Source organism: Dipodomys merriami, unplaced genomic scaffold (genome assembly GCF_024711535.1).
Source record: "Dipodomys merriami isolate MVZ:Mamm:240054 unplaced genomic scaffold, mDipMer1.0.p SCAF_106, whole genome shotgun sequence".
In the NCBI taxonomy this organism is placed as follows: domain Eukaryota; kingdom Metazoa; phylum Chordata; class Mammalia; order Rodentia; family Heteromyidae; genus Dipodomys; species Dipodomys merriami.
This window is the reverse complement of record NW_027202338.1, coordinates 2,547,685-2,575,616: the sequence shown is the minus strand read 5'-3', so window position 1 is coordinate 2,575,616 and position 27,932 is coordinate 2,547,685. Positions and strand designations below refer to the sequence as shown.

The 27,932-nt window shown below is 54.4% G+C and overlaps 2 protein-coding genes across 3 annotated transcripts; both read left to right on the top strand.

Moving 5' to 3' along the window:
* Nucleotides 1-14: 14 nt before the first annotated feature.
* On the top strand, nucleotides 15-12,778 carry LOC138813750 (cell adhesion molecule 4). 2 transcript variants are annotated; one of them, XM_070002145.1, is made up of 9 exons: nucleotides 15-116; nucleotides 8,680-8,826; nucleotides 9,075-9,227; nucleotides 9,873-10,007; nucleotides 10,190-10,354; nucleotides 10,473-10,563; nucleotides 10,773-10,945; nucleotides 11,265-11,393; nucleotides 11,758-12,778. In XM_070002145.1, exons 1-9 carry the CDS (start codon nucleotides 53-55, stop codon nucleotides 11,865-11,867), a joined length of 1,167 nt encoding a protein of 388 aa, XP_069858246.1. In that variant the 5' UTR covers nucleotides 15-52; the 3' UTR covers nucleotides 11,868-12,778. The 2 variants fall into 2 exon arrangements, with proteins under 2 accessions (XP_069858246.1, XP_069858254.1); XM_070002153.1 differs by lacking the exon at nucleotides 15-116 and adding an exon at nucleotides 3,022-3,068.
* Nucleotides 12,779-15,368: 2,590 nt separating this feature from the next.
* LOC138813745 (zinc finger protein 428) lies at nucleotides 15,369-25,644 on the top strand. The gene is made up of 3 exons (XM_070002131.1): nucleotides 15,369-15,909; nucleotides 18,991-19,183; nucleotides 25,010-25,644. The coding sequence occupies exons 2-3, from the start codon at nucleotides 19,108-19,110 to the stop codon at nucleotides 25,510-25,512; spliced, it is 579 nt and encodes a 192-aa protein (XP_069858232.1). The 5' UTR covers nucleotides 15,369-15,909; nucleotides 18,991-19,107; the 3' UTR covers nucleotides 25,513-25,644.
* The last annotated feature ends 2,288 nt before the right edge of the window (nucleotides 25,645-27,932 follow it).

The window sequence follows — 27,932 nt, the reverse complement described above, 5'->3', positions numbered from 1 at the left end:
AGGTGCCGGGCCGGGAGCGAGCGGCGGCGGCGGCGGCGGCGGCGGCGGCACCATGGGCCGGGCCCGGCGCTTCCAGTGGCCGCTGCTGCTGCTGTGGGCGGCCGCGGCGGGGCCAGGTAGGGTCGGGGGCTGGGGGTCGGCCGGCTGGACTGGGTTGCGGGTGGTGGCGGCGGCGTTGCGGGGTGAAGGGGGGGGTCGCGCCGCGGTGACAGTCCCCCGCTGGTGCGGGGCCGTAGAGGCCGAACAATGCGCGCTCGGGGCCCCGGGCTCGGATCCCCTCCCCCGGACAAAGCGCAGCGCGCGGGCCGCGAGCCGGGGGGGAGGGGAGGGGGCGCGGGCCCGGCCTCCGTGCCGCAGCCCCCCCCCACACCCCGCACAGGCCCGGATCCCCGCGGGGACAAAGGGCCTGAGACCCCCACACACACCCCTCTCCCGTACCCACACATCCCAGCCCGCCTTCTCCCCTTCGGACCCCGCTGTCCTTCTGTCCCGGTCTCTGCATCCCTCTGTCTCCGGATCCCTCGCTCTCCTTGTCCCTCCACCTTGTCCTCTCGCAGTCTCCAAGCCCTTCTGTCTGTCCCCCGTTCTCCTTGCCTCTCTGTTCCCCATCACTCCATCCTGCCTTTGTCCCCCCCCTCCCTTTTCCCTGGGTCACTCTGTAGCCACCCCCCCACCCCCCCTAGTCAACATTCACCCTGCTCTGTCCCTCTGTATTTTCGGCTCTCTCACCATGCCCCCATTCTCCACCTCAGCCCCTGTGTCGCTCTCACCCCGCTTCTCTTCCCTTTCTCGCTGTGCCCCTCTAGTCTCTCTTCCTAACCTCTGTCATCTCTTTCCTTCTCTCGGTCCCAGTGTTTCTCTGTCCCCTGTCCATCTGCCTGCTCTCACAATGTCTACCTCGGGATCCCCCATCCTTCCAACATGCCTGCACCCCACTGTACCCCTGGAGAGAAATTCGAGTCCAGCCCAGCAGCTGATGGGAACCCCCCCCAAGGGGAGAACGGCCATGTGGATGTGTGTGGAAGTGGTACACACGTGGACGGGACATATGCTCCCCCCTCAGCCCTCCCCACCCAGCCACACATCCTGGCTCTGACTGACAGAGCAGCCCCCCTTGGGGCATCCAGGGAGCCATCTGCATACCCTTGTCACTCACTGTGGGAAGTTGGGGACACCCAAGACAGGGTGACCCTGAGGATGGAGACAAGGTCAGGAAATGTCACCCAAACACTCACATTGTGTGTGTGTCAGAGCTACCATGGGTCTCCCCTTCCCTGGTGGGTCAATCCCCTTTTGGAAGAGGCTGAGCTGAAGCAGGGTTTGGGGTGTATGCTACAGCGATTTGGGAAAGGAATTGTGACGAGGTGGCTCAGGACTGGGGGGGGAATGTGGGTTTAAAGCAGCTAGTGACAAAACACCCCCATCTTCCTTGGTTTCAGTTTTCCCCTTCTGTAAAGTGACTTACAAGAGAATGTCAGCCAAGCGTGGTGGCTCACGCCTGTCATCCTAGCTACTCAGGAGACTTGAGATCTAAGGCTCACGGTTCAAAGCTAGCCTCGGGCAGGAAAGTCTGAGAAACTATCTCCAGTTAGCCACCAGAAAGCCAGAAGTGGATCTGTGGTTCAAGTGGTAGGCACCAGCCTTGAGAGACAAAGCTAAGGGACAGCACTGAATCCCTGAGTTCAAGCTCCAGGCCCAGCACATATATACTCACATAAAGAATGTCAGCTCAGAGGGGAAAATGATTCCATTCATGGAGTCGGGTCATACCTACCCCACTCCAAGGTTTGAGGTAGACCCCCCCCCGCCTTGTCTCAGGAACCCAGATGCTCTCCCTTTTCTCCTGTAACCTTCTGTTCCATCCTTTCTTCACAACACATAATTCCGATCTCCCCAGTGGGAGATTTGTTACCTTAGCTACATTTCCACCCATTTTCTTTCCTTTTTCTTTTTTTTTTAGACTTTAAAGCCAGGTTCATAGCATGTTGGAGCCAATGAACCAAGTAAACAAAAGCTCTGAGGGGCTTTAGAACATTGCCATCTTTCAGATTCTAGAATCTGGAAGCCCTTAGAACCTTGACACCTTTGAAGTTCTAGAACCTCGATGAGGGTTTGTGTGCTGGCATCTTGACATCTTTAAAATTCTGCAATCTTGAGCAGTTGGAGTTCTTGGATCTTGGCCTTTCTGGCCTGTGGAAGCAATTCTGGTCAGTGAGTGGAGAATGGAAGGTCTGGCTTCTCAGGATGAGAATGTCTCTTAGCTGATCCACCAACTTGGCCCAGGATTCCTTCCTCCCGTGCCTTTTTTTTTTTTTTTTTTCTCAAGAACTTGCACCTAGCCTTTGCCCCTGGTTTGTTTGTAGCCACTCTTGCTTGGTAGCCAACTCTTCTCTTGTAAATGTCTTGCTCAATTACAGGCCTGGGCTTTATAGATGCAGAGCAAGCTTGGCGTTATGGAGATAATTCTGGGCTGGAAGCTAAGGACCTAGATCCCAGGTCACCTCCCCTCTGGTATTTTGTGTCGCCTTTCTCCTCTGAACCTTTGAGTTTCCCTCTTCTGCAGAGTCGGAATAGGAAGCGGTGACACTTGGCCTCTAAGTGTCCTGGCCTGCTTTCCTGGTCATTCATTGGCTATTTCAGAGTGGTCTTGGCCACCAGATTGTGGGTGGAGGGGAATGGATGAAGGATTCCCCCCTCTATCTCCCTCTTCTCCTCACGGGATCCAGCCAGCAGGAGTGGGCATGGAAGATGGAAGCAATTTTTGTGTCTTTTCAAAACCGTATTCTTCCCATCCTGGCCCACTCAGCCGCCGAGGCTCGCCGAAGGCATGATGGGATTGCTGTCAATCGGAAGAAGTGTTCAGGGTGGGCAAGTTGGAAGGTGTGAGAGAGGCGGGTGAGAGCTGAGGTGGGAACAGAGACCCTCAAACCCCAAAATAGGGTAAGAGGGGAAAACAGCCTAGAAAGCAGATATGCACATAGCGAGAAAGAAGAAAGAAGCTGTTCAGTTACTGGGGAGCCTGGCAGAGGGGGGAGCTTGTTGATTCCAAATAATGTTTTCCTCCCAGGGTGAGTCAACTTTTCCCCTTGCTACAATCCTGACCAGCCACTCTGAGAAGAGGGGGACCCTCCCCTCATTGTATGCTATCCAGAGGGGTAGATCTTTGGAGATTTCTATCATGACACCCCCCACCCCACCCACCCATGAACTGGACCCCTGAGTCCCCAGCACCCCCACCCCGGGGGTGGGAGTCAGGTTTCCATCATGGATTCCAAGGCCTGAACCCCAGCAGGGCTGGGGCCCAGGGGGGGTGGGTTAATGTCGTGCGAGCCTGGCCTGTCCCCGTCTCGGGGAACACAAAGACAGCTTTCTCTCTCCCCAAACACCCATGGTTTCTGCCTGGGCAGACCCAGTCCACAGAGCTCAGGCCCCCAGCTCTTCCGTGCAACACGCATTATGGTAGGGGGTGGGATACAGCTGGGGTGACACAGAGAAAGGGGGTGAATAAGGGGCACTGGGGGGTGACGGATCAGAGTGTGTGTGGGGTCTTGTAGGAGGTACTCTTCCCGGAACAGGAATTTATTCCATGAACCTGCACCCAGGGTGACCCTCCCAAGTCCTACTCCCTCCCAGCCTGGGCCTGGAATGCAGGGAGTCCCTAATATTCCAGGAACGTGGGGGCCACAGGGAGGACTTTGTGTGTGAGGCTGCTGACTCACCCGGACGCCCCCACCTGATGATGCCTGGGTCCCCAAAGAGACAATGGACAGAGAAAGGCAGGACTGGGGCTCTGGGGATTGAGGGCTGTAGACTTGGAGCCCAAAGTTTCTAAGATGGGATGGGTTGGGCCAGCATGCATGAGTTGAAGGAGGAGGACTGGGGCTTGGACTCTTGGATCTGAGGGAGAAGGACTGGGGTCCGGACCCCTGAATCTGAGGGCAGAGGTCTGAGGTCTTGACTCCTGGGTCTGAGGGAGGAGGCTGGGTCCTGGACTCTGGGTCTAAGGATGGAGGAGTCTGTAAGTCGCACTTGGAAGTTCTGTGGCTGGGGGGGGGAGGGGGATCATAGGACTGGGTCCTGAGAGAGGATGAAGCTGGGGTTTCCAGTGGGGGGGGGACTGGGACCCTGATGCCTAGGTCCTGCAAATACAGGCGCCTTCACAAGGCTGAGCTGGTGAAGAATTGATGCTTTGTGTGAGGATGTTCGGACTCCGCCATTGATGGGGGGTGTAGGGGGGGTTCCATCGGGATTCAGGGATGTACCACCTCCCTAGGAGAGGAAGGGGGAAGGAGGGCTGATGCCAGGAACCCCCTGGGGAGCGGATACAGATGGGGGGGTGGCTGTGACCTTCCTGAAATAGTGACCTTGAGACTCCCTTGGGCATTCGCTGACTCAGGACCCAGGAAGTGCTCCCCCCATCCTGTTTAGTCTCCGTGGAAACATCCGCCAGCTGTGTGCTCTGGACCCCTGTCTTCTGGGTCCTGAAGGAGGGCGGGGGTGGGGGTGGGGGTGGGGGGGGTGGGCTGGGCCCTGGACTTCTAGGTCTGAGGGGGGGCAGGAGGCTGGAGTCTCAGACTCCTGTCTTGAAGGAGGAAGGATGCAGAGAGCCTAGATCCCTGGATCTGAGGGAGGAGGGCTGAGCCCTGACGTCTTGGGTCTGAGGGAGGAGGTCTTAGGCTTGGATGCTTAGATCTGAGGGAGGAGGACTTGGAAAGAGAGCTGGGGCCTGGACTCCTTGATGGCTAAGGCCTTGACCCTTGAATCTGATGGGGGAGGCCTGGGACCTGGACCCCTAGGTCTGAGGGAAGAGGCCTGAGGCCTGGACCCCTGGGTCTGAGGGAAGAGGCTGAATTCCTGGCTCTCTGCATTATCACCTGCTCAGCTACACTTCTCCAAACCCTCCCCTGCCCCTTTATCCAGGCACCCCATCCCTATGACTACTAAAAATCTGTCAACACAGTTTAAAGGGCCAGCGCCCCAGTCCCAAAGGCTCAGCCCCTCTCCAACCACAAAGTCCCGCCCCCCCACCACCCCCGAACCCTGAAACAAAAGCTCTTAAAATATTAGTATTCCAGGCACAAGTCCTGTTGGTTACTGACTCCTCAGGAGGGGGAGGAAAGAAAACAAAAGCCCCCCCCTCACCCCATGTGCACCCTTAAGAGAACAGTGGGTAAATTGGGGTGGGGGGAGGCAGATCCTGAGGTCGAAATGGCTCCCACAGAGGGGTGTCTTTAGTCTACTGACTTGCCTTGGATGCCCCATCCCAAGCCTCATTCTCCACATCTGTAAAATGGGGGGCTTAGCTTACACTAGTGTCAGATCCAGGACCCTCAGCGAGGTGTTTTGCTTTTTTTTTTTTTTTTTTTAAAGGGCCAAGACACCCGAGTCCGTTTCCCCGGGCATGGGCTGTAAATAACCATGGCCTTCAGATGGGGTTCCCTGAACCGCAGGGTCCACGCTGGCTCCCATGAGGCTGGCACTGGCAGCATTCTGGTTTTCTGGTTTTCTGGGCAAGGTAAGCACACTTGCCCAAGGTCGCACTGGTGGCAGGTGGTACAGCTGCGACCCACCCGCGTTTCCCATGACAATAACGGTTCTTACTGGTGTTGCAGTGATGAAATCCTGCCAGGTGCCCCAGTTTGTTGGGCAGCTTCTCTTCCCCCCCACCCCCCCATTCCTCCGTGTTTATCAAATACCATACACACTTCCAGGCACCAGGGGGCAGCAGTTAGCCCAACCCACTTACCACTACCACTTAGACACACCTCCATGGCAAATAATAACAAAGACATCATCCCAAGCCCATGACACTCATATCCCACAATCCCTTGCCAATGCTGACCACGCCACCCTGAGAACTGAGAGTGGACGTAGGTCCTGGATAGGCAGTCTGAAAGATCCAGGTGCAGGTTGCTTGCTCTGCCAGTTGGTTCTGACATTGGGCAAGTCCAGCCATCCGCCTGGGTCAGTTTCCTTACTTGTAAAATGGGAACTGGGATGTCAGACCCTGAGTTCAATCCCCAGCACCAAGCAATCAATAAAGATTCAAGTGGTTCAAGTGGCAGAGATATGAGGAGGTCCTGAGTTCCCACCTCAGGACCATTGAGGAAGGGAGAGGGGGAGAAGAAGGGGAAGAGAAAGGAAGGAGGGAGAAAAAAAGGAGGGAAAGAGAAAGGAGGAAGGGAGGGAGAGAGACAGCAGAGGTTACCTCGAGCAGGTACTGCCAAGATTAAGTGCAAGATAAATCAGTAAGGCCCTCAGCACGGGGCTGAGCCTGGCAGCCACCTAATAAACCGTAGCTACTGTGGTGATTGCTATTTGGAGATGTTAGAGATGGTGGCAGAAAGGCTAGTGCTGATTAGTCTTGGCTTTCAGTTTTCTGTATACGGTAGCTTTTCTTCTTTCTCTTTTTCCATTTCTCCTTTTCTTTTTCCTCTGTTTTATTTATGGGGAGGGGAGGAGGGGTGCCAGGGATGAGTCCAGGGCCTCTAGCTAGCAAGTGTCCCAGCCAACCTTTTCTAGTCTTCCACTTGCTCCTCTGATGGATTTGTCAGGGTGAGTTAGCTGCTATAACAAACAGCCCTGAAATCATTTTTTTTTTTTTTTTGGCCAGTCCTGGGGCTTGAAATCAGGGCCTGGGTGCTGTCCCTGAGCCTCTTTGTGCTCAGAGCTGGCGCTCTACCACTTGAGCTGCAGTGCCACTTCTGGCTTTTGTTGTTGTTGTTGAGTAGTTTATTGGAGATAAGAGTCTTATGGGAACTTTTCTACCTGGGCTGGCTTGAACCACGATCCTCAGATCTCAGCCTCCTGAATAGCTAGGATTACAGTTGTGTGCCACCGGCACCCAGCTAGCCTTGAAATCTTTATGGCTTAACAAAAATGTGTGTTGCTTGCTCTCATCCAAATCCTAAATGGACGGACCAAGGAGAGTAGTCAGTTGTGGATCAGAGATCCTGCCAGCTTGTGTTCCTACACTTGTTGGGGCTCTCCTTGGAGTGCTCCATACCCACTCAGCCTGAAGGGTTGCAAGAGTTATGGGCTACTTCGAACGATGTATTTATCTTTCCTGTTTATACCCAGATGGTCAGAGATCAGTCGCATGGTCCTGCCCAGTTGCAAAGGATGCTGGGAAAGTAGCCTCATAGTGTGTGATGTATCCATTAACTTTACAATGGAACAAACCATTCAAAGTTAGTGGCTAGGGTTGGGCTTGGTAGTACATGCATATAATCTCAGCTATGTGGAAGGCAGAAGGATTAATAACAGGGTAAGCGGCTGGGAATATGGTTTGGTGGTAGAGTGCTTACCTAGCATGCACAAAGCCCTAGGTTTGATTCCTCTGTACCACATAAACAAGAAAGTTAATAATAAAATTATATTTAAAAGTAAAGGCCAGGGCAAAAGCTTAAGACCCTTTCAAAATCAAAAAGGGTTGGGATGGGGCTGGGAAGGTGGCTCAGCGGTAGAGCGCTTGCCTTGCATGCATGAGGCCCTGGGTTCAATTCCTCAGCACCACATATGCAGAAAAAAAAAGCCGGAAGTGGCGCTGTGGCTCAAGTGGTAGAGCGCTAGCCTTGAGCTGAAGAGCTGAGGGACAGCGCCCAGGCCCAGAGTTCAGGCCCCATGACCGGACCCAAAAAACCAAAACAAAACAAAAAAAAGGGTTGAGAACATGGCTCAAGTGGCTCTGACTACCAAGTACAAGCTCAGTTCAAAACACATTAGACAACTGGACACTGGTGGCTCACGTCTGTAATCCTAGCTACTCAGGAGGCTGAGATCTGAGGATCACAGTTCAGAGCTAACCCAGGCAGGAAAGACCGTGAGACTGTCATCTCCAATGAAAACCAGAAGTGGCATTGTGGCTCATGTGGTAGAGCACCAGCCTTGAGCACCCAGGCCCTGAGTAATGGTAAAAACAAGAAACCCAGTAGATTTAAAAAAACAAAAAAGCAAAACCTTTCTGACTTAAATACCATTCATTCTATTTGTTCTCAAAGCTGGGCTAGGTCAAGTGGGCAGTCTTCTTTTGGTCTTACCTGGAATTATTTCTGTGACCTCCATTTACCCTGTGATGCATTGGTGGCTGGTGGATCCACTCACATGGCAGACATTGGGGCTGGCCATTTCCTGGGCTTCTCTTTTCATAGGGCTTAGCACTAGTGGAACATGGCCACTAACCATCTGTGGGTGGCAGAAGGTTCCACGATTCCTATGTCACCTCTAGCGAATGCTACTGGTGGGTACCACAGAAAGGCCTGCCTTGCTTAGGGGAAGCAGAGCCCCTCCTTTCTGAGAGGAACAGTCAAGCTTGCTTGCTGAGGCCATGTCTGTGGCTTGGAGACAAGCCACAGGGAGTACCCAGGTACGGTAGGTGCTATTTGCTGAATACACCTCAGCCTCCTACACTGGGTGCACTCCAGCTCAGTGTCCCAATGGGACTTTCTTTTAGAGCCTTCTGTGACCTTGGTGTGTCCTTGGGCTGTCCCATGCAGCATAGGCCACAGGGGCTTGGTCTCAACTCCTCCAGAGCTGGAGATCTGGCTCCTAGCCTGTGGGAGATGTTGGATGTAATGTACTGGCTGAGAGGGCAGGAGACAGACTGGCGAGTTACTCGGATGGACAAGGAAATGAAACAGAAGGAAAAGACTGAGTCTCCTATCATCTTGACTGTTCTAGGGGCCGGACAAGAAGTACAGACAGAGAACGTGACAGTGGCTGAGGGTGGGGTGGCTGAGATCACCTGTCGTCTGCACCAATATGATGGATCTATAGTTGTTATCCAGAACCCGGCTCGGCAGACCCTCTTCTTCAATGGCACCCGAGGTGAGTGCTGGGGCTTGGATTAAGTGTCCCAGAAGAGGACATAACTGATTCTGGAGGGAGGAAGGGGCCTGGGGCTTTGTTTCTGGCTCCAGCAGGCAGAAGGACCTGAATCATGATGGGTCCCACGGGGAGGAAGCAGTTGGACAGCTCAGACTATTCATAGGTCCAGCCGGAGAAAAGCAGAGTGCTGGATGTGAGCTCCTGTGGTCAGCTTGTCCCATGTTCATGCCTCCCCCTTTCCTCTCTAGCCCTGAAGGATGAGCGTTTTCAGCTTGAAGAGTTCTCCCCACGTCGGGTGCGGATCCGGCTCTCAGATGCCCGCCTGGAGGATGAGGGTGGCTACTTCTGCCAGCTCTACACAGAAGACACGCACCACCAGATCGCCACACTCACTGTGCTAGGTACTGCCCCCCACCCTCCTCGACTGCACCTCTCTTCTGAGACCTTCTTGGCCTGGCTGTGGTTCAGTTCCTGGACATGTGGCCCCAGCAACCATGGCTGCCTTCCTGAACATCTTGATCTCTGTGACTGACCCCTGACACTCAGAACATCTTTGCTCCTGGTTGCTTTTTTTTCCCCCTTTCAATCGTGGGGCTTGAACTCTGGGCCTGGGTGCTGTCCCTCAGCTCTTCAGCTCAAGGCTAGCGCTCTACCACTTGAGCCACTGCGCCACTTCTGGTTTTCTGGTGGTTCATTGGAGATAAGAGTCTCACAGACTTACTGGTGTCTGGCCTGGTTGCTTTTTTTTGGGGGGGGTTAGGGGGGAGATACTCAGATTTGAGTTCAGAGTCCAGGAGCTGTCCCTTAGCTTTTTCATGCAAGGCTGGTGCTCTACCACTTGAGCCATAAGTCCACTGTTGGCCTTTTGGTGGTTACATGGAGGTAAGAGTCTCATGGACTTTTGGATGTAGCCGCCCTCGGATCTCAGTCTCCTGAGTCGTCAGACTGACAGGCGTGAGCCCCCAGTGCACGGCTTCGTCTGGTTGCTTTGAGCCCACCTCGAGGGTGCCTCCCTTCACACCCTGCGCCCCTTCTCGCCTTCGCAGTGGCCCCGGAGAATCCTGTGGTGGAGGTCCGAGAGCAGGCGGTGGAGGGCGGCGAGGTGGAGCTCAGCTGCCTGGTTCCTCGATCGCGTCCCGCCGCGGTCCTGCGCTGGTACCGCGACCGCAAGGAGCTGAAAGGTGCCCCGGGGCTGGAGGCAGGCGGGGGCGGGGCTCCGGAGGGGGCGGGGCTTGTGGTAGAACTTGGCTCCGGCGGGGGTGTGGTCTGCGGGCGAGGGCGGGGCTTGGCGAGCCGCCTGCGTTGCGATTGGTGGGGTGTTGGAGCCTCGGCCTGACGTTGTCGGGGGCGGGGCTGGGGGCAGGCGTGAGCAGCGGCCAGGAAAATGGCAAGGTGTGGAGCGTGGCGAGCACCGTGCGGTTCCGCGTGGACCGGAAGGACGATGGCGGCATCGTCATCTGCGAGGCGCAGAACCAGGCGCTGCCCTCGGGACACAGCAAGCAGACGCAGTACGTGCTGGACGTCCAGTGTAAGTGCTTGGAGGACAGGGTCCACCCCGGGGATCCCCACGCCAGCCGCCCGCGCCTGGGGGAGGAGGGCGGGCCTGGCCCCACCGCCATCCCCCCTCCCCTCCCCTCTGCCCACAGACTCCCCGACGGCCCGGATCCATGCCTCCCAAGCCGTGGTGAGGGAAGGGGACACGCTGGTGCTGACGTGCGCCGTCACGGGCAACCCCAGGTGGGCCCTGGTCCTGAGGTGGTCCTGGGGCAGCTCAGGACTCAGTGTGGGGGTTCTAGGAGTGGAAGGGCCTGGGAGGGCGAGGAAGCCTGAGATCCCCAGACAGGGGAGGCTGGACCCAGGCCTGATGGTCTTCTAGCAATGAAGGGCTAGGAAGGAGCATGAGTTCCTAACTCTCACTGTACTTTGTCGTCCCCCCGCCCCCCCAGGCCGAACCAGATCCGCTGGAACCGGGGGAATGAGTCTCTGCCTGAGAGGGCGGAGGCCGTGGGGGAGACACTCACGCTTCCAGGCCTGGTTTCTGCGGATAACGGCACCTACACCTGCGAGGCGTCCAACAAGCACGGCCACGCGAGGGCGCTCTACGTGCTGGTGGTCTACGGTGAGGGCAGCTGCGGCCCTGGGCTGGGCACAGTGCTGGAGTCACGGAGGGGATGGGTTGGGGGGAGGATGTCTGTCATGTTTCTATCCCAGCAGGAGGCAGGGCAGGTATTGGGAGAAAAACCAAGTATTTTTCCAGGAAATGGAGCATCTGGAAAGAGGAGCCCTAGAAGGGCCTGAGGGGGAGCAGTAAGTTTTGGAAGGGCGTCGCAGAGAAAGGGGCAAGGTTTCAGATGTAGTCTGCAGAAAGGTGTGGCCAGGACTGGGACCACATCCCTAAGGACGTGGTCTTTCTTGTGCCCTGTCTGTCCCTCTGGCAGACCCTGGTGCGGTGGTAGAAGCCCAGACGTCGGTTCCTTACGCCATTGTGGGCGGCATCCTGGCGCTACTGGTGTTTCTGATCATATGCGTGCTAGTGGGCATGGTGTGGTGCTCCGTGCGACAGAAGGGTGAGTGGGGGTGAGGGCAGGGCCCGAGGGCCAGCGATGGGTGTGGTGGGCTGTGGGGTTGGAAAGAGGCGGGGCCTAGAGCCAGAAGAAGGGAGTGGATTGGAAGATTGGGAATCCTGCGGGACCTCAGGCTGAGAGTCCCCGGAGAGCAGAGCACTTGGAATCCTAATTCTCGTTTTTTACCTCTTTCTCTGCCACTGTCCTGTCTTGTTCTGTTCTTCCCTGGACCTGACTCCCTCTTCCTGTGTTGCATTTCTCCCTCTGTCTGTCTGGCCTGGTCTGTCTTCCTCTCTCCATGTCTCTGCCCAACATGCCGGTCCACATGAACATCCCACTGCTTGGGGGGAAATCTACCATCCCTTAGGCTCCTATCTGACCCATGAGGCCAGTGGCTTGGATGAGCAGGGCGAAGCAAGAGAAGCCTTCCTCAATGGCAGCGATGGGCACAAAAGGAAAGAAGAGTTCTTCATCTGACCCCACCCCCACCCCAGGCCTGGGCCTGGGCCGGGTCCCCCCCCTACTGCCAGCTGCAAGGAACCAGCAAAGACATTACCAGAGTCTGGGATGGTGGGCTTCCCCCTCACCACTAACACCTCAGATGCTTGGGCAGGGATGGGGGATTGGATACCTGGATCTGTGCTAGGGCCAGAAGTGAGGGCCCCCCGAGGTCCGGGTCCGCCAGGGGGCAGGGCCCAAAGGTCCACCCCCAAGTCCAGGGAGGGCAGTAGGGATTGGGTTGTGGGAACATAACTGGGGGAAAGCCAGGGCCCCTAGGCTAGAGAACCAGGTCTTGTGGGGAGGGATCAGATTCTGGGAAGGGAGGGGTGGGCAGGGAAGGGGAATACAGATTTCTTTGGGGGTCCCAGACCCCATGCCAGCCATTGTAAGAGTTCCACAGAGCTCTGGGCACCTCTTTGCAAAGCCATGTTTGCACGGTGGGGGGACGGGTGGGGGGGGGGCGGGCCTGGAAACAGGATTCTGTGTCTTTGTGTCAAAACTTTGATGGGGGCAGTGAGGGAGGCAGCCCCAGCTCTATCCCCAACCCCCTTCCCTAGGCTCCTGGGCTCCCTGTCCCTCCACCTCCTCCTGATGTCTGTCCCACCCATATTTGTCCACCCACTCCTGGGGGGGCCTTCCCCATCTCTCCTCCAGGCCCCCCGGGGAGGAGAAAGGAGTTTGGGGGGAGGGTGCGTGGTCTCTATGGTTTTATATATAATATATTAAAAATTCAAAAATCTGTATGAAATATCAGATTGCACCCCCTACCCCCCTATTCCTGGCTTTTGCCCCCTTTTTCTTGTTTAAAAAAAACACACATTTTTGTACGGGGAGGGGAAAGGGAGGGGGTTTGGCAATCCCACTAACCACCATTAAACTGAGGAGAGAACAAGTGTGTGGGGTGGCTGTGTATCTGTCCCTAGGCCCAGGGCTGCATCACTGGGTGGGAGACTAAGGGTCGGGGAGGGAAGGGATGGAGAGCCCAAGTTGCTGGTGCCTAGACTGGAAAAGGCTCTTGACCACACCCTAGATAGTTCCACTCACCATCCAAATTTTCAGCGTAATAAAATAAGCCACTGAGTCTGCCTGGTAGCTACTAAGCCACCCAGTCCCATCCTCACAGCCTAGATGCGAAGCCTTTACCCTGACATTAATCTCCAGGGAAATGTTATTGCTTTTTTGTTGTTGTTATATATTTTTGAGACAGGGTCTTGCCACATAACTCAAGCTGGCCTTGAACCCTCTCCATCCTCCTGCCTCAACCATTAAGCGCTGAGATTGAGCCACAGGCCCACTACTTCCATTGTTTGCATCTTACTGTCCCTGCCCTGTTCAAAACCAGTCTCTACCTTCTTATGTTCTCTAGATAGATCAAGTCCCTTCAGCGTGGCATTGTTGTACGGTGAGAAAACGGAGAAGCCACATTTTGAGAGAGAGACTAGGGAGTCTACTAAAAGGCTGGCAACTGCTTGGTGGACGCCTGTCTCAAAGACCAGCAGCCAGCAAATACACTTAACAATTAGGAAAATGAGCTACAAAGTTCAGAGAGGAAAGAAAGAACAAAACCAACCCAACAAACCCATTCAGCTCCAGCTGGGATCTCCCTATTACAGCATGGCAGGTTCCTCACTCATTTACCTAGATCTCATGTGTATTGTTCTAACTTTAGGTTAGGAAAGAAACCTTTATGACCCAGGCTGCTGTGTGCATGTGGCTCTCCAAAGCTCTGTAAGGAGAACTGCTTAAACTGGAGTTTGGGCCAGCCAGGGTAACAGAAACACTGTCTTTTTTTTTTTTTTTTTCTTTTTGTGTCAGTTGTGGAGCTTGAACTCTGGGCCTGGGCACTGTCCTTCAGCTCTTCAGCTCAAGGCAAGTGCTCTACCACTTGAGCCACAGCATTGGAGATAAAGAGTCTCACAGACTTTCCTGCCCAGGCTGGCTTTTTACCTCGATCCTCAGATCTCAGTCTCCTGAATAGCTAGAATTATAGGCGTGAGCCACCAGCACCCAGCCCCATCATCTTTTTTTGTCTTTGTTTTGAGATGGTCTTGATATGTAGGGTAGGCTAGTCTGAAACCCTAGATTCTTCTGTCTCTACCTCCCAAATGCAGGCTTTGCACCAGGTTAGAGACGGTTAAAAATAAAATCCAGTCAAAGCAAAAAGGCAGGAGGAGCAAAAGTTCAAGGTCAGGCTGAGCTATAATAGCAAGACCCATGCTCAAAAACAAGTATAACAAAATCCTTACAGTGTGGCAGCTACTGCTTCGAGTTCTTGAAACGGCCAAGAAAAAAATGTCAGGTGATACAATTGAACACTAAGGTGAAATCAGATACTGTCTAGGTGGGGCACTTCCAGAGACCGTCAGGGAGACTCTGTGAGGAAACAGACTGGGGGGGGGGGGGGAGGGGGGGGCGGAGAGAAACAAAGAAACGATTTCAGATTGGATTGAGGACTATTAAAGTCAATAAAGGGAGGGGATTTGAGGGACTATTATGCTAAGTTTCAAGCATATCAGGGTAGCCAAAAGGGGCCTCTAAGTCCCTTGTTCCCGTCAGCCTGCTTTCAACCACCATCTATGGTGCTAGTCCTTCTCTTTTAAAGTAACCCCACTCAGATTGGAATCCTGGTTATTGCTTCTCGGATTGGCATAGTGCCAAAACAGGAATAGGGAGCCCAGAGCAGCTCTACAGAAATCAGAGTGAAAATATGCTCCGGTAGAGAACAGCAAGACCTAAGGCTCAAGAAGGTAAAGCTGTTAAGGGGTGTGTGAAGGGTGGATTCTATGAACGAAAGGTGGGTGAGGTCAGAAAGATAAAAGAGTTCATGGGAACCCATTGGAGAATTTTTTAATTGCCACAGGACAATCAGTTCTTCCGAAGCCTGACTGGTCTGAGGCTCTTCCCACTCCTGATTCAAAAAATCACCCAGAGGAGCCTTTCTTTCTTGGAGTGGGAGGCTGCTTTTCCTTTCCTCAATCAAACCACGCACTTCTTTGCTCCTGGGCGTTTGCCCTTGCCGGTCCCTCTGCCAGAATGATTTCCATTCTAGTTGGCTCCTGGTCATACTTGGCTTAAAAAAATAACTTCTTGGAAGCCTTTCTAGAACCCCAGGCTGGGGCAGACGCTCCTGTTATGCTCCCCCCTTAGTCTAAGTCTTAACACTTCTAGGTAACAATCTAATCCGTGTGGCTCTCCTTTTCCTTGGGGGGCGTTACTAGAATGGGGACCATTTGTTCACTGCAAAAATCTACCCGGCACAAGTTATCCTGGGTCAGAAGCTGTGAGTGTTGGTCGAGGTCTTGGCCCTTTGTGCTCGAAGGGTCCCTGAATACGACCAGGGTGTCCCGTCCTTCCCTCCCAACACCCCCCTCCGCGCCACACACACACACACACACTTCGCCCTAGTCTGCAGTTGTTCTGCGCAGGCGCTCTGCTCAGCGACCCTCCCCCACCGCTGGCCCATATGCAAATCACTGCGCTCCGGAGGACAGCCTCTCCCAGGAATATGCAAATCGCCCCGTGGCAGGAGGCCTTTCGGGGGCCCCCGCGCTAGGGTTATGCAAATGAGCAAGCCTCCGGTCTGAGACCCGGCCGAACAGTTCGACCTCCGCTCCCCAGCCTAGCCCATTTATTTATTTATTTGACGAGGCTCGTTCCCGCCTGGCACACGCACGCGCAATGCCCCTGAAGCGTCTCGGTCGTTCAGACCGCGGACCGTACCAAGTCCGAGCCGGGTACTGAGGGGCCAAAGCACCGCAATCGCTGCGTGGGTGGCGTCGACGACCCGACTCCCGAGAGCCCCCTCTTCCCACCGTGCCCCGGGAATGGTCCAACTGGCCGCGCAAGCGCCCTAGGCTCCTCACGCCCCTCGCTCTCCCCCTCCCACCCTGCTTTTTTTTCTTTTCTTTTTCTTTCTTCCTTTTCTTTTCTTTCTTTTCTTTCTTTCTTTTTTTTTCCCTCTCGCAACGCAGGCGCAGAGCCCGGGCGTGCAGCCGCCGAGCCCGAGCCGCCGACGCCGGTGAGTTGTCCCGGGGTCGGGGCGCGCGGGGCATGCCGGGAAGCGGGCGCTACGGCCCCGCGGCATGCTGGGAGCGGCGGCCGGCGTCACCCCGGAGCCCGCCGAGGCGTCTGGGCCGGCGAGCGGCCGGCGTGGCCGAGGACCGAGCCCGCTGGCCCGGATGGGCGACACCCGAGGCTCCCCCTCCTCCCACCCCGACCCCCGGGCGGCCTGGGGAGGGGGGAGCACATGGAGAGGAAGGGGCGCGCGGCGGGCGGCGGTGCGGGAGCCGTCCTGTCAGGCTCGGGGCGTTCCGGGAGGCACAGCTCCCCCTTCCCCCCCACGTCCCTTTTGTCACACGCCGCGTCCCTCCGCCGGCCGTCGTCGTGGCAACGCCGAGGGCTTTCAGCATGGCGTTGGGGGAGCGTGGTCGTTACGGGCGCCAGGCACCCTGGGAACTTGCCGCGGGGCATTGTGGGGCCGGGTCCTTATTGTTCTGTGGAAGCCTGTGGCCTGTCAGCCCTTCCTTAGGGCCATCTTGGAGCTGGATTAGTGTTGGCTCTGGGGGTCTATGTCACCGTTACTTGTAGTAGTTGAATGACCCTTTATGATTGTGGGAGCCAGCCTGGTCGCCCCAGAGAAGCCTCCACCTGATTACTGGAATACTCTGGTATTGGGTGTGTTGGCAAAGGGAAGGGTAAGCTAGACTGGTGGAAACCTCAGATGTCCTGATTGTCCCCCTAGCCAGACTACGCGCGCTAGAATAGCAAATACCTGAAGTGGGTGTGGTGTCTTGGCCAGCCTCTGTAATCCCAGATCCCTCCCTGGGATGTAGAGGCCAAAGGATCTACTGTGAAGCCAGCCGAGGCAAACTCTGTCCAAAAACAAGATATAGCCAGGCGCTGATGGCTCACACACCTGTAATCCTAGCTACACAAGGGACTGAGATCTAAAGGTGGAAATTCTGATCCAGCCCGGGCAGAAAAGTCCACAAGACTCCCATCTCCAAATAATCAGCAAAGGGGCTGGGAAGGTAGCTCAGCGGTAGAGTGCATGCCTTGCAAGCATGAGGCCCTGGGTTCGATTCCTCAGCACCACATAAATAGACAAAGCCAGCAAATAATCAGCAAAAACTGCCAAAGGGAGATGTGGCCTAAATGGTAGAGCAAGAAAGCTGAATGTGAGTGGGTTGCCTTGAGTTCAGGAACCTGTATGTTCATATGTGTATATACATTACATATACACACATATATAAAAAACAAAGGTGAGGCCCCATACTGGTGGCTCACGCCTGTAATCCTAGTTACTCAAGAGGCTGAGATCTGAGGATTATAGTTCCAAGGCCAGCCCAGGCAGGAAAGTCCATCCAAAAAGCCAGAAGTGGAGCTGTGTCTGGAATGGTAGAGCACAAGACTTGAGTGAAAAAATGCAGGGACAGTGCCTTGGCCCTGAGTTCAAGCCCCTGGACAGTCACACAAAAAAAATGCTAGAGGGCATGGCTTATATGTAGAACACTTCCCTAATATTGCTAGCCCTGGATTCTATCCCCAGCATAAAAATGGGTACATGTGGGCTGGGAAGGTGGCTCAATGGTAGAGCGCTTGCCTTGCATGCATGAGGCCCTGGGTTCCATTCCTCAGCACCACATAAGCAAAAAGAAAAAAGCTGGAAGTGGCGCTGTGGCTCAAGTGGTAGAGTGCTAGCCTTGAGCTGAAGAGCTGAGGGACAGTGCCCAGGCCCAGAGTTCAGGCCCCATGACTGGACCCCCCCCCAAAAAAATGGGTACATGTGTATGCATGTATGTATGTGTACATACACACAGTTAACACATATAGTTAATTTTGCATTTCAGGTAATCCTTTAGAAAAATACAACTCAAATAGTGCAAGAAATACATATATTAATCATTTACATAAAATTAAGTCTTAACTCTCCCGGTTTTTGTTATTATTTTTTGTTGTTGTTGTAGGGATGGAATTCAAAGCCAGGGTGTTATCTCTGAGCTCTTTTGCTCAAAGCTAGGATTCTATTGCTTTGTGCCACAATGCCACTTCCAGTTTTCTGGTGGTTGGTTGGAGTATAAGAGCCTCACCACCTTTCCTGTCTAGGCTGGCTTTGAACTGCTATCCTCAGATCTCAGCCCCCTGAGTAGCTAGGATTACAAGCATGAGCCACCAGCGCCTGGCTAATCCTTCTGTTTTTATTGGCTAAACTTGCTGGGCTTTGAATGGTGAGTTCTCTAGGCTGACTGGGGAGAAAGAGAACATTCCAGATAGCAAGATTAGGGTTAAGAAGACTGGTGGTAGAGTTCTTGCTGCACCAGCAAGTTATGCCAATAAACATAGTTTGTCTTGACAACACCTTGAAGCATGACTGTAAACCCTAGTACAGCCACGTAGAAGACAGTGAGACTGTAAACCCTACTACAGCCACGTAGAAGACAGTGAGATGGGTGACTGTGTCTGTCCCTTCTGTGGCTCAGCTTCCTCATCTGCTTTCCTGAGATCTTGTCTCCACTTGGATATGAGGAGTGCATGCCATTCTTACAGAAGGGGACAGACCGGAGGAGCGAAGTCCTTTGTTGAAAGCTACACAGCTGTAGAGTGACAGTTGTGGCATTCAAACACAGGCACTTGTCAGTAGATGCAGAAGAAAGTCAACATTCACTTACCTAGTGCAGCCCCTTGGATTGTTTAAATGCTGACATGCTTCTAGATTTGCTGGGCATATCACTGCTGTACCAAGTACCATGGTACCATGGTACCACACACTGGATCCTCTCCCAGCCTGCCTCCCCCCTCCCCCACCCAATGCAGCATCCAGAGGTAATGTCTGCCCTGGGCCCCACTCCACTTTTAGTTCTCATAGGAGCCCATGCCAGGGATACCCCACGTATAACCATAAAAGTCTAGGTTAGATGAGGAAAATGAGAGGCCACGGGGGCAATATGGGTGCTCAAAGCTGGGTGGACAGTCTGACAGCTGGCGCCATTAGTGCCCCACCCTTGCCTACTAGGAAACGCACAGCTAGGCTTGCAGTAGGGGATAAGTGCTATGTAAAAATTTATTGAGTTACCACAGGCCTTTCTTTCCTCATGTCCAGCATCCCTCTCTACCTGCCAACATCCTGTGTTAGAAGAACTTGTGACTGGAGAGCTGGCCGGGGAGGGACGCTGCCCAGCTGCTGCTCTGCTCCTGTCTCCTGTCTGCTCCCTTGGCCATGACTGAGACCCGGGAGCCAGCCGAGACTGGAGGCTATGCCAGCTTGGAAGAAGATAATGAAGACCTTTCCCCAGGTAAGATGGTCTTAAAGGCGGTGGTGTTGGCTTGATTTTCATCCTGGCTTTGGGCTTGGGATTCACTGAGGAGATTGGGTGGGGAGGGGCTCCGTGTCTTGCTCTGGTCTGTGTTCTGACTTGGACTGTCCGTCTTAGATGGAGAGCTCTTAGGGATGTTGCTAAAGCCTCCACTTTCAGTTTGGCGGTGATCTGTTTCTTTGTCAAAGATTACATGTTGGCTGGATTCAACCTCTTCGCTGGGGAGTCTAGACTGGCTATCAGTTCTCTTCTTGCTAGAGGTTGAGGATTGGCTGCGGTCTCTGTCTGTGTTAGACATTCTGGGTCTGCTGCGACCTTTCTCCTTGCTGGGGGTTATAGAGTGACTGGGATCTGTGTCTTTGCTGGATGTTCTGGATTGGTTGTGCTGTTTTGTTTTGGGGGGTCTAGATCGGCTGTAGGCTCTCTTCTTACTAGAGGCTCTCGATCGGCTGCGTTTTCTCTCTTGGTTGAACATTCTAGGTAGGCTGTGACCTTTTTCCTTGCTGGAGATACTGGAATGACTGCGATCTGTCTCTCTGTTGGGTGCTCTGGATTGTCTCCATTCTCTCATTTGGGAGGATTTAGACTGATTGAAGGCTCTCTTCTTACTAGAGGTCTTCGATCGGCTGTGGTCTTTCTTAGTGTTAGATGGTCTAGGTCTAGGTCGCCTGCAGCCTTTCTCCTTGCCGGTGATACCAGCTTGACTGTGACTTGTCTCCTTGCTGGACGATCTGGACTGGCTGTGGCCCCTGTCCGTGCTGGGCGTTGTGGAGTGGCTGTGGTCTCTCTTTGTGCTGGTCACCCTAGCCTGGCTGTGGTCTCTTTCCTTGCTGGAGCCTTGTGACTGGCTGTATCCTTGGTCCTTGCTGGATAATCTATACTGGATGCTCACTCTCTCCTTGCTGGCACTGCTTTCCCTTTTGGGGGTCTTAGATTGGTTTTGGGGTTTCACCTTTCGAGGAGGTCTGGACTGGCTTTGTCTTGTCACCCGGGAGGGAGTTGCCTTCCGGGTACGACTTCGTGCTCGACTACTATTTCTCTTCCAACTGTAACTTCTCACCCCGTCGTGGGTCCTCTTCCGACTGTAACTCCTCGACTTGTGAGAGGTTCTGGACCTGCTGGAACTGTGGCTCCTGCCATGAGCCATCTTCCGACTGTGGCTTCTTGATTTTCTAGGGGTTCTAGACCTGCTGTAGCTGTAGCTCCTATAGGGACTCAACTTCCGACTGTGACTTCTTGATTTTCTCACGGCACCTGGTATGCTGGGACTGCGGGTCCGACTGGGGACTCGAGCATGGTTGCAAGCCTTGACCCTGCCGGACGGGTCATTGGGGCTGTAACTCCGCGCCCTTCTGAGGGGCATCATCTGGCTGAAGCTTTTCACCCTCCTCAGTGACAGTATGGTCTGTTTGTAACCCATGTGCTCGAAGCCGGTTCTAGTTGGGCTGAAGCTCTTGGCCCTGCTCAGGAGGGCGGCCAGCGTGAAGCAGCCTCTCTTAGACACTCCTGGTGGGCTGTAACTCTTTTCCCTGTTCATCTTTCGGGGTTGGCCGTCGGTCCTTTCCTGGGCACTGGTTCTGGGTCGGGCATAACCCTTGCCCCGACTCTGTTTTCTCTGGGAAGTAGGAGTTCTCGCCTTCTTGGCTCCGCCTGGTCTGGTACCTTGACATCTCATCTTGCTGGTGGTGCTGGCCCGGCTCGGTGACCTCTTGGATGCATGGCTTCCCTTTCTGCCTGGAGTTCGACCCCGGCTGTGTGCCCTCCTCCGTGGGTGGTGTCCCGTGCCGCTGGCCTTGCTGGCCTTGCTGGCCTTGCTGGCCTTCGTGTCGGTGCTCGCCCGGCTGGGTGCCCTCCCCTTGCTGCGGACTTGGGATCTGCTGCTGCGCTGGTTCGTACTTGAGGCTTTAGCGGACTTGGAGCTGCCTGGGTTCATAACCGCGGTGAGGGTTGTTGCTGGCTTTGGGGGCAGTGAGGAGCTGTTGGGTGTTGCTGATTTGGTCTTTCCGGGGGCAGATTTGGAGGCTGTGGTGGGCATGGGAGGCCCAGTAGAGGGAGCCGGGGCCATGCTGGACTTTGAAGATCTCTTCTGTGGAGAAGACATGGTGGGCACAGAAGGGCTTGGGGTCCATATTAGGTCCTGGTGGACAGGCAAGACCTGCTGTTGCCATGGACAGCAGCCTGATGGCCTGTCACAGGCCCGCTGCGTGAAGTCATAGTGGGCGTCATAGTGGGCACTCAGTCCCTGCAGGCGAGGGGAGAGGACGGTGGGGGCACTCCCTCTATGCCACAGCCATTCAGACAATGTATCCTGCCCCTGACCCATGCTCAGCACAGCTAGGGACATGAGATGGGACCTGTCCTCAGGTCTCCAGACCTAAGCAGTCATGGCCCAGCGTGATCAGGGTATGATGGGGTACAGGAGTGGGAGGAGCCTTGAGCAGGGCCTGCTGACCACCTGGTGGGCCACAAGGTGATGTGGAGGGAGCAAGCCCTGCTGGCAGAGGAGGGAGGTCAGGCCGGGGCCCATATATCACACCTGTCCTGGGGGGAGCTTCAATGCTGATGGAGACATATGGGTCCTGAAGGCCACAGCTGGTTGGACAGTGTTGGGGGATGCTGGAGTGGGAGAGTAGGGCAGAGAAATGGGGGAGAGACCCTGGGGTCTGGGGCATAAGGGTAGTGGTCTCATAGGAGACAACTGTGCTGGGTCCCAAAGGGTAAATAGGAGGCAGCCAGAGTGGGGGACTGTGTTCCAGACAGAGGGGTCAATACTTTTGGAAGGCCCCAGGAAAAGGATGAGGATGTGTCCTAGTAGTAGAGCGCTTGCCTCGCATGAACCAGGCCCTGAGCTCCATCCTCACCACCTCCCCCAAAACACTGAAACTCAGAAAATGTTTGTTGAGGGCTGGGAAGGTGGCCTAGTGGTAGAGTGCTTGTCCTAGCATGCATGGAGCCCTGCGTTCAATTCCTCAGCACCACATAAACAGAAAAAGCCAGAAGTGGTGCTATGGCTCAAGTGGTGGAGTGCTAGTCTTGAGCAAAAGAAGTTCAGGGATAGTATCCAGGCCCTGAGTTCAGGCTCCAGGACTGATAAAAAGAAAAAGAGAGAGAGGGTGGGGGGAAGAAAGAAGAAAGAAGGAAGGAAAGAAAGAAAGAAAGAAAGAAAGAAAGAAAGAAAGAAAGAAAGAAAGAAAGAAAGAAAGAAAAGAAAGAAAAAAAGAAAGAAAGAAAAGAAAGTTGGTTGAATGGCTGGGAGATAGCAGGATAGGGCAGGAATAGGAGAAAACAAGAGCCAAGGGAAGCCCTTCAGCAGACTTTTTTTTTTTTTTTTTTTTTTTTTTGTCGGTCATGGGGCTTGAACTCTGGGCCTGGGCGCTGTCCCTCAGCTCTTCGGCTCAAGGCGAGCGCTCTACCACTTGAGCTACAGCGCCACTTCCGGTTTTCTGGTGGTTTTATTGGAGATAGGAGTCTCACGGTCTCTCCTGCCCGGGCTGGCTTTGAACCGCGATCCTCAGATCTCAGCCTCCTGAGTAGCTAGGATTACAGGCGTGAGCCACCAGCGCCCGGCTCTTTTTTTTTATTTTAATTAAAAAAATTGTTTATCTTTATTAGTCATGGGCTTGATCTCAGGGCCTGGGCACTGTCCCTGAACTTTTTGTTCAAAGCTAGCACTCTACCACTTTGAGCCATACTGCCACTTCCTGTTATTTGGTGGTCAGCTGCAGATAAGAATCTCACAGACTTTCCTGCCTGACTTCCCTGCCCAGGCTGGCTTCAAGCAGTGAGGATCTCAGTCCCTTGAGTAGCTAGAATGACTAGCTACTGGGCGCCTGGCTCAGCAGACATTTAGAACCTGCTAGGCTGGGGAAGCTCAACCCCGTGGTGCCACAGCAGACCTGTCCCTTTTACCTGGTCCGAGGGGAGGGTGGGTACCTGACGCACACACCATAGCTCAAGGACAATGGAGCTGGGTCGGCAGACCAGTCATGGCAGAATGCACAAGAGCTGGGACCCCAGGATGGGCAAGTCCAGCCCTCAGGTGTTCACTACATGAATAGGCAGGCAAGCATGAAGAGCACTGTAGATGTTGGGGGCCACCACAGTGAGCCAAGGCCCTGCTGGGACAGGAGAGAGCACACCACCAGAAATGTGAATGGAGGAAAGCAAGCAGAGAAAGCATGGGAGGGGGGTGCCAGGGAGCACAATGTCCCTGATAAGGTGACACTTGAGTCACAGCTGTGGGGGAGGGGAGGGAATGAGCTCGATCTGTCTATGGACAGAGAGGTGCAAAGGCCCTGAGGTTAAACAAGAAGGAAAAAGCAAATATATGTTCCCTTTGGCCCAGTTCCTCCATATAGGACTTGTGTCACATGTGTGAAATCATACACAAGAATAGACATAACAACATTGCTTTTAAAAGCAAAAGGAAAGAAAAAAAAAAACAGAAGGAAGAAGGAAATAGCTTTCGGATGCATATAGATAACCATTTTAAGGGGCAGGGTGTGCTATTCCAGGGGGGTAGGTTATAGCAAGTTTCTATTTGTGTAATGCCCACATATAAACACACATTTACATGATGATGTTTACATCTGTCTTATCACACTGAATGACTATGTCGTTGAGGCTAATGGTCCAGGAAAGCAAGGTTGCTGAGAATTAATGGATATCCATGTAGATTTTGCACCTTTGGGATAGGACTTTGCCGGGCACTGGTGACTCATGCCTGTAATCCTAGCTACTAGACTGAGGAAGGGAGGATCTTGGTTCACAAGCTCCCTTTGCAACCCATAGGTGGGTTGACAGGTGCATGTCTCTAATCCCTACCTGCCTGGGAGTCTGAGATGGGGAGGATTGGGGTGCCAGGCTAGCCCAGGCAGAAGTCCTTGAGACGGTGTCTGTGTGGAAGGAAAGGACGTAGTCACGTGCACCTGGGGTTCCCAGTGAAGTGAAGATGGAAGCCTAAAAGGAGACATCACAGCTCAGGCACGCGCTTGGGCGGAAGCCAGATCCCATCCTAAAAATAACCAGGCTGCCTCAGCGGAATCCTTCCAGGCTGGCAAGTGTGAGGCCCTCAGCACCACCCAACACTCAGTATCACCCAGTACCACCAGGGCCTCATACACAAGATCTAATTTAGTTTTTAGTTTTTAGTTTGTGTGTGTGTGTGTGTGTGTGTGTGTGTGTGTGTGTGTGTGTGTGTGGTACTGGGGCTTGAGGGTTTGTTGTTTTTTTTTTTTGGTCTGTCGTGGGGCCTGAACTCGGTCTGGGTGCTGTCCCTCAGCTCTTCAGCTGAAGGCTAGCACTCTATCACTTGAGCCACAGCGCCACTTCTGGCTTTTTCTGCTTATGTGGTGCTGAGAAATCAAACACAAGGCTTCATGCATGCAAGGCAAGCGCTCTACCATGGAGCCACCTTCCCAACCCCAATTAAAGCAACTTTTAATATAACAATAGATGGTTGGGTGAGGTGGTACACATCTGTAATCCCAGCACTTGAGAGGCCCAGGCAGAAAGGAGCCTATGTTCTGGGTCAACCTAGGGAAAGCAGCAAGATCTTGAGTCAAGTAAGAGAGGAAGAAGGAGGGAGGGAGGGTGGGAGGGAATGAATGTAGTGGACAGAGCTACAGTAATAGGTGCAGTCCTTGCAAGCTATCACATGCTGCTGCACAGATACAGGGTGTATGCCCAGGGCCAGGCCTGCCCTCCACCCTGGCTAGCCTGAGTAGGGCTCTGGGAGGGCCAGCTGGCAGGGCCGTCTATCCTTCTGTCCTCTGAGACCCCTGTCTGTCCTATGTGTCCCCACAGGCCCTGAGCACTCCTCCGACTCTGAATACACCCTCTCAGAGCCAGACTCTGAAGAGGAGGAAGATGAGGAGGAGGAGGAAGAGGAGACCACTGATGACCCTGAATATGACCCTGGATACAAGGTGAAGCAGCGCCTTGGAGGGGGCAGGGGAGGCCCATCCCGCCGGGCCCCTCGGGCAGCCCAGCCCTCGGGCCCCCCAGCCCAGCCCTGCCAGCTGTGTGGCCGCTCACCACTTGGGGAGGTCCCTCCAGGCACCCCACCTTGCCGGCTCTGCTGCCCGGCCACAGCACCCCAGGAAGCTCCAGCTCCTGAAGGCCAGGCCCTGGGAGAGGAAGAGGAGGAGCTGTCTCGGGCAGGGGAGGGCCGAGCCACGGGGCGGGGGGAGGAGGACGAGGACGAGGAGGAGGGGGGGACCTACCACTGCACCGAGTGTGAGGATTCCTTCGACAACCTGGGGGAGCTGCACGGCCACTTCATGCTGCATGCGCGCGGGGAGGTGTAGGCCGAGCTCTGCCAAGGGGCGGGTGGGAGGAGGGGCGGAGGAGATCCCAGGTCGCTGGGCTGGGCTCCCCATCTGTATTGTCTTAGCAGTAGATCCATGAAGGTTGGAATAAAAACCATTTCTGTGTTAGGAGTCCAGTGTGTGGTGTGGAGGTAGGTGCAGGGCACTCCTGCTGGTCACTGTCCTGGGTCCTCCTGCAGGCATTCACAGAGAACCTGGAAAGAGGCACCCACCAAGCCCCAGGAAGCAGAAAATGGTTTGTGGGACATTGGCACTGGGACTCCTGTTACAGGGTTTTAGTGTCTTTCAAAAGCCGTATTTCCCAACCAGGTGTGGCAGTACACACTTGTAATCCCAGCACTTAAAGGCTATGAGCTATATAGCCAGATGCTGTGCACCCTCAACTCCCTCACATCTCTCCCCATAGAACCTGATCCTCTTTGAAATGGGGTCTCCATAACCCATACTCCTGAGCACCAGAGCCTCAGAACTGTCAAAGACTCCCATTGTTCTGGACTATGGTGAGGCAGAAGATGGCAGAAGGGTGTGGTGGAGAGCGGAGCTGCCTGCCCTGAGGCAGCCAGGAAGCAGAGGCTGTGCTGATGGGCAGGGTGTGCTTTACCAGTCTAGATGCCTACAGTTCCTGCAAGCTGACAAGATTAACATCATACTGCCCAAAGGCCCTGTTTTGTACCACCGTGTTGAGCACGGGTGGTCTGTGAGCAGCAAGCAGGGCATTCTGGAGAGGAAGGTGAGAGTCAGAGGTGCCAGAGAGCCCTAAACCCCAACTTGAAGAAGTGAGGCTACTCAGGGATCAGCGTGTGAGATGCCCTCTTTCCAACACTGTCAGGTACAGAAAGAGAAGTGAAAATGCCGGGTGGTTGGAACTTGGGAGAATAAATCACAGGGGACTGATGCAGGGATCGACACATGGTGCTGCATGGCTGGGGTTAAATATCTAGGGGACCCAGCTGGAGCCCCAAGAACTGCTGGAGAGGTGAGGTACTCCAGCCTCCATAACCACTGTAATCACCATTTCCTCAGCCCTGCCTCCCCTCTACCCCAAGTGGGCAAGTCCCTTGCCTGACTTCTCTCCATTCTGTCCACATTCTTCAGGTATGGAACTTTAGGGCATCAGCTCAAGGGAGTCTGGGAAATGTTTACAGAAAACCCCAGCATGACAGCCATGTGGCAGGCTGCAGCTGAGACACTAGGTGAACAGGCATCGTGGCTGTCTGTGTACCCTTACCCCAGACCCTGCACGCACACACACACCCTCTGCTGGAGGTGATATTCCCCAGGTTGGGAATCCTTGCTTCTAGGTATGGTGGGTTCTGTGGACCCTTACCCCAGATCCTGCGCACGTGCATGCACGCACACACACACACACACACACACACACACACACACACACACACACACACACACACACACACACCCTCTGCTGAAGGTCTGTGTACACTTACCCCAGATCCTGCATGCGCACACGCACACACACACACACCCTCTGCTGAAGGTCTGTGTACACTTACCCCAGATCCTGCACTCACACACACCCGGGTCTGTGTACCCTTACCCCAGATCCTGCACGCGCGTGCACACACACACACCCCTCTGCTGAAGGTCTGTGTACCCTTACCCCAGATCCTGCACACACACGTACCCCCTGCTGAAGGTCTGTGTACACTTACCCCAGATCCTGCACTCACACACACACACACCCTCTGCTGAAGGTCTGTGTACCCTTACCCCAGATCCTGCACACGTGCACACATACACACCCGGGTCTGTGTACCCTTACCCCAGATCCTGCACACACACACACGCTCTGCTGAAGGTCTGAGTACCCTTACCCCAGATCCTGCACACACACACACACACACACACACACACACACACATCCGGGTCTGTGTACCCTTACCCCAGATCCTGCACGCGCGCGCGCACACACACACACACACACACACACACACACCCTCTGCTGAAGGTCTGTGTACCCTTACCCCAGATCCTGCACACACATACACACACACACATATGCTCTGCTGGTCTGAGTACCCTTACCCCAGATCCTGCACACACACACACACACACCCTCTGCTGAAGGTCTGTGTACCTTTACCCCGGATCCTGCACACACACACACACACACACACACCCTATGTATCCTTACCCCAGATCCTGCACACATACACACACACACACACACACACACACTATGTACCCTTACCCCAGATCCTGCACACACACACACACACACACACCCTATGTACCCTTACCCCAGATCCTGCACACACACACATACACACACACACACACTCACACACCCTCTGCTGAAGGTGATATTCCGCAGGTTGGGAATCCTTGCTTCTAGACTCATCTGGGGGCAGTGAGGCCAGCAATTGCCCTAGTTTATGAGG